Raw genomic sequence first — 4,754 nt, forward strand, 5'->3', positions numbered from 1 at the left:
CTTCTCGATAGTTAATTCTCTGAAACATACTTAGTAGCCGACAAGAAATAAGTACCTCCCAGAACCAGGATATTTGAGGATCATCTTTTTTGTAGCCATTGTAATTTGTATGCTCTTCCCAGTCTTCTACAGAAACCGCTGTTTTACTCCCATGAAGAATCCTGTTAAGGTCTTCATGATCAAGGATCCGGTAAAAGGATTCTCGGAGCCGTTGGTCAATAATTATGTCACCAAAACCTTGAGCAAAATGGGCTACCTGACGAGTAATTGATGTGACAAAACGGTGTTTAACAAGAAGATTCACATAGTTATCCCTATTCTGACTGTTCACTATCATATTTTTCCCATTAGGGTAAAGCTCCACTACTTTCCTGGATCCCAATTCTTCATCTTCACAAACAAATGTTAGGCCTAGTATATCTTCAGTATCTTCTTGCAGCCACTGTACAAGTAGGGATCTGCATCCCTAATGTCTTCAAACGAAATATCCTCTCCAGCTAATTGCAAAAAGAAAACACGATCAAACGCAATGCTTATTTGTACTCTATACAACAAGGCCAATGCAATAATCCTGCCGGAGAAGACAAAATACTCAAGGTGCAATGCTGCAAGCACAAATGCAGACGAAGGTTATTTGCATTGTAGCAGAGAGAATAATATTACTTTCATAAAACATCAAAAGATTGTATCAAACAGCTTTCTAGTTGCAACCATCTTATAGATGTAGCTGTGCCATACAATCCAAGTATACTAATGAGGAAAAAGAATGATAATACAACTAGTAAATACTCATTCATATGCCATACAATCCAAGTAAACTAATGCACCTTCATTGAGAAAGATATCTAACTAGAACTGCAATGCCATAAATAAGACAAACTCTTTCGATCATTACTTCATGAACTTTATCTGATTGCCTGGTGTGATTGGAGAATCAGAGAACCAAAGGACATTAATAATAACACAACTAAAAAAATATACTAACATGAGAACTAAATCAAGACAAAATTAAATTTAAAATCTCAGCATGTTAGAATGGCTTAATCTCCTCAAGCAGGCTGGCAAAATTAAACAAAAACTCAGCTTTTCTGCTGGACAGTAAATGAACTTATGAAGTCAAGTATGGTATCAATATCATTTACATTTGAGTTCAAAACTAACATTATATTCTTTCCTTTCTCGGCGAAGTATCATTGAATCTTCTCTCTAGATGATCCATAAGATTGCTGCCAGAAGGGAAAAACCTACCTTTGATCAAGAGTGTATAGCAAGACTTAATAGTAAATAGACCATTTGTTTGTCCTTCCCAATCATAGTATCAGTCTTGGGCTGTACTTTGGGGCTGCTGCTCAGTTGTTCTAAAAGTTGTCCTAGTTGTTTCTTCCTTCTAAGGAGGATTTTCTATCCTTCTTTTGGGTCCGCTACATAGTTAAACAAATCTGAGAAGGGGAGTGTAGCAGTGGTTTGATACACGAAAAGATGCTAAACAATCTGAAATTCCGTTTTTAGCGGGTATTATCTTTCCATATCAGGATCTGTTTTTTTCCGTATACTCAACCCTTGAATAATGAATAGTTCATGTTTCTGTAGTTCCTTCCACAAACCTCCAATGTGTGTCCTCAATCCTTTCGAATTACTAAAATTTATGTAGCAACGAATCAGTAAAACTCTCAGACATGGGTTTCATGAAATAGTTGAACCTCAAAGAATGCTATGAAGGTATGAACACAAAGAGAGATAATACGTATACTCATACTCACAAAGATTCAACCTCTATCTCATACTCTTAATCTATTTTTGAGGAAAAATCAGATATAAACATCTTTCATACTCGACAACTTTAGATCAAAAAATTAACAGAAGGGATAAATGAGAACAAAATGTCACATTTATGTGTACATAAAGGCAATAAAAGTTTACCTGGATTTGGGAAAAACCTTCTACCGTCATTTGGGCATGAAACAAATAGAGCATTTTGAGGGTTGAAAATGGCTTCACATACCAAGGAAAACCACTCCCTCAACACACCAGGCCCGGTAGCTTCTTCATTCTCAAATTGAATAAATAATTGACCTCGCAGAGACCTAGGACTAGCATGTCCAATGTACTCAAATGAGTCTTCAAACAAACGAGACCTGCAAATGAGCATCTCGTAAAGCTCCTCGTTCTTGTGCCTCCCTTCTAGAAGCATCTTCAAGGCAAAACGGACCAACAGCCTATAATAGGCTCACCTCTTCCTATGTTTACCAAACCCAGCTGGCGTTCCAGTTCCTTCAGACAAAGCTCCGATTTTTCCAGCAAGTCACAAAAAACATGATGCACGCCTTTAATCTCAGATCTTTCATTTCCTGCTTCATCTTGCATCAAGGAAGGGAAACTAACCAGACTGCCAAATGCTTTTTGACGTCGTATTGCACACTTTACCCGATGCATGAACTGAATAAACTCACGCACATCACTCTCTGATAACTGTATAAACTCAGCTAATTGCACACTCAATTCCAAAGCATGAGATAACCTTGTTGCCAACTCATGAACAAAAGGGAAAATATCCTGCAATCTTAACACATGCTTAACATCATGGACATTCCTCTTCATCATTGCAGCTAAACTACTACGGCAAAATATATATAAAGTATCATCAACACCCGCAGCCCCTCTTAGAATCGTACAGAACTCGAAGAATATTGGAGCAAACTGCCTATATACGGTTGTAGGATCGGTGAAAAGTATCTTACAGTTATCTATAAATTGACAAATGCATCCATGCGCAGCTTGTTTTTTAATTACAGAAGGAGATACATAAAGTTTTACCATGGCCGCAGGAACAGAGAAGTAAATAAATATTTGGAGATATTCCTCTGATCCATCTGCGCCATCCTTCGGGGTATTTGCGAGAAAATCGGTAAGCATCTTCGTCATACGGGTAACATTAGCATTAATATCTGTGTCGTCATTGCAGTTGCAGAGGTCATGAATAACCAAATTCAAGTCACTCATCAGTTGCAGGGTATCGTCATTTTGTACGCCACATTCCGATAGCGTTTGGGACAACTCAAGCTGTTTGCCGCGGTAGATTAATCGCTGTTCTATTGCTGGTTCAGCAGAGGTCGATCGGATTGGTCGAATTCCGGTGATGGAATGGATTTACCAGTGAACTGATGTAACTGTATCAGACGAATAGGCTTGAATGACCAGGGTTTTGCCGCCGGAAAACATACGGACGAAGAATTGAATGGGAGTTTTCAGAGAAGAATTGAAGAGGATTTCGTTATGTCTCATCCTGGCTGTGCTGGCAGCGGCATAATCATTGAACTTGCGTTTGGTGCTAGTTTCGTGAGGTAACTGGTACGCCATTGATGAGCAAGAAGAAAAGAGTTTTGAGCTCTGCACTAATTTTGAACATACGTTAAAGAGGAAGTCAAATTTGTCTTGCTTGTTAAGACTCACCCTTCCTCCACCTGTGCACTGATTTTAAACTATTTTCCTTTTTGTCTATTTCAAATATTTTTTATTCTATTTTAAAAGGGAAAATGCATAAGTACCCCCCAACTTATGCCCAAAAATCCCTGAGACACACCTAACCTTTACTAAGGTCCTATTACCTCCTCGAACCTATTTTTTAATTAATTTTTTACCACTTTTCGGCTTACGTGGCAATATAAACCAAATAGGTTGAAAACTTTGTTCAACACGCGCCGGGCCCCACTTTTCAACTTTCTGAAAAGTAGCTTTTACACTTCCCAAAATTTCAAAAAGTTATCACTTTTATGGTTTAGATAAAAATATTATTTATAATCTACTTTGTTAATATATTTTTAGTTAATTTATAGATTTCAATGTTTATATATTTTCCCTTAAAAAAATAATTTGATGCACTAAATTTCTGCTATATAGAATAAATTAATGAAAAAATTTCAATGCAGCCAATAATAATTACTCTATCTAATAATAATTGTCTATTATTGACTTGACATAAAAATTAAAAAGCAATAAATAATCACATTAATTTATCAAATCATGTTTATTAAATATATAATTCATCTAATATTAAAAATGAATGGTATATAATAGCAATAAAAAATTAATAGCAGAATTTAGAAAAAATAAAGTGAAAATTCTTATAATCATTTAGAGTGACTTTACACGTGTCAATCTAAGATGACTCACGGATTTAGTGGCCGAGAGAATTGGATATTTACTTTGTTTTGGCTGTACTTTCTTTTTAGCCTTTTGCTTTAACGGTGTCGTTTGATAGATTTTATTAATAAAAATAATATATGCGTTAATTTTGTGTATATGTAAAATTTAATTTTTATTGTATATTAAAGTGTATATTACTAATATATTATAAAATTTTAGACTTAGTAATATATATATTATTTATACAATATAATAATTTATATAAATCTTATCAATATACTTTATATTATAAAATTTTAGACTTAGTAATATATATATTATTTAGTAAAATTTTAGACTTAGTAATATATAACATTATTTTTATATATCTATTAAACGGAACGATTCATAAAATAAATAGACGTAAATAATACTCCGTTTAGTTGCTGAGTCTCCACACCACATTTATGACTCCAACGTCATTTTCTTATAGTATGATAGATATTTGTGTGGCTATAAATCATTTTATTGAAAGAAAAATAAATATTTTAAAAAGTTAAATTATTAATTAATATAAAAATATGTCATTCTCGAGACTCACTAAAAAAATAATAATCATAAATCATATAAAT

The 4,754-nt window shown here is 34.2% G+C and overlaps 1 protein-coding gene across 1 annotated transcript; it reads right to left on the reverse strand.

Annotated features, from left to right (window-relative positions):
• Positions 1–411: 411 nt before the first annotated feature.
• LOC102582632 (E3 ubiquitin-protein ligase UPL5-like) lies at positions 412–3,357 on the reverse strand. The gene is made up of 4 exons (XM_015305300.1): positions 3,160–3,357; positions 2,248–3,060; positions 1,921–2,191; positions 412–605 (listed from the first exon to the last, which is right to left on the reverse strand). The coding sequence occupies exons 1-4, from the start codon at positions 3,355–3,357 to the stop codon at positions 412–414; spliced, it is 1,476 nt and encodes a 491-aa protein (XP_015160786.1).
• Positions 3,358–4,754: the final 1,397 nt, after the last annotated feature.

Source organism: Solanum tuberosum, unplaced genomic scaffold (genome assembly GCF_000226075.1).
Source record: "Solanum tuberosum cultivar DM 1-3 516 R44 unplaced genomic scaffold, SolTub_3.0 scf00743, whole genome shotgun sequence".
Classification (NCBI taxonomy): domain Eukaryota; kingdom Viridiplantae; phylum Streptophyta; class Magnoliopsida; order Solanales; family Solanaceae; genus Solanum; species Solanum tuberosum.

What these genes read in the sequence shown, in the direction of transcription:
- LOC102582632 (XM_015305300.1), bottom strand. Translation starts at nt 3,357, where the DNA reads ATGGCGTACCAGTTACCTCACGAAACTAGCACCAAACGCAAGTTCAAT. An exon ending in CGTCTGATACAGTTACATCA is followed by an intron (nt 3,061 to 3,159) that starts GTTCACTGGTAA and finishes CGCGGCAAACAG; the next exon opens with CTTGAGTTGTCCCAAACGCT. An exon ending in AAGGTTTTTCCCAAATCCAG is followed by an intron (nt 606 to 1,920) that starts GTAAACTTTTAT and finishes TTGTGCTTGCAG; the next exon opens with CATTGCACCTTGAGTATTTT.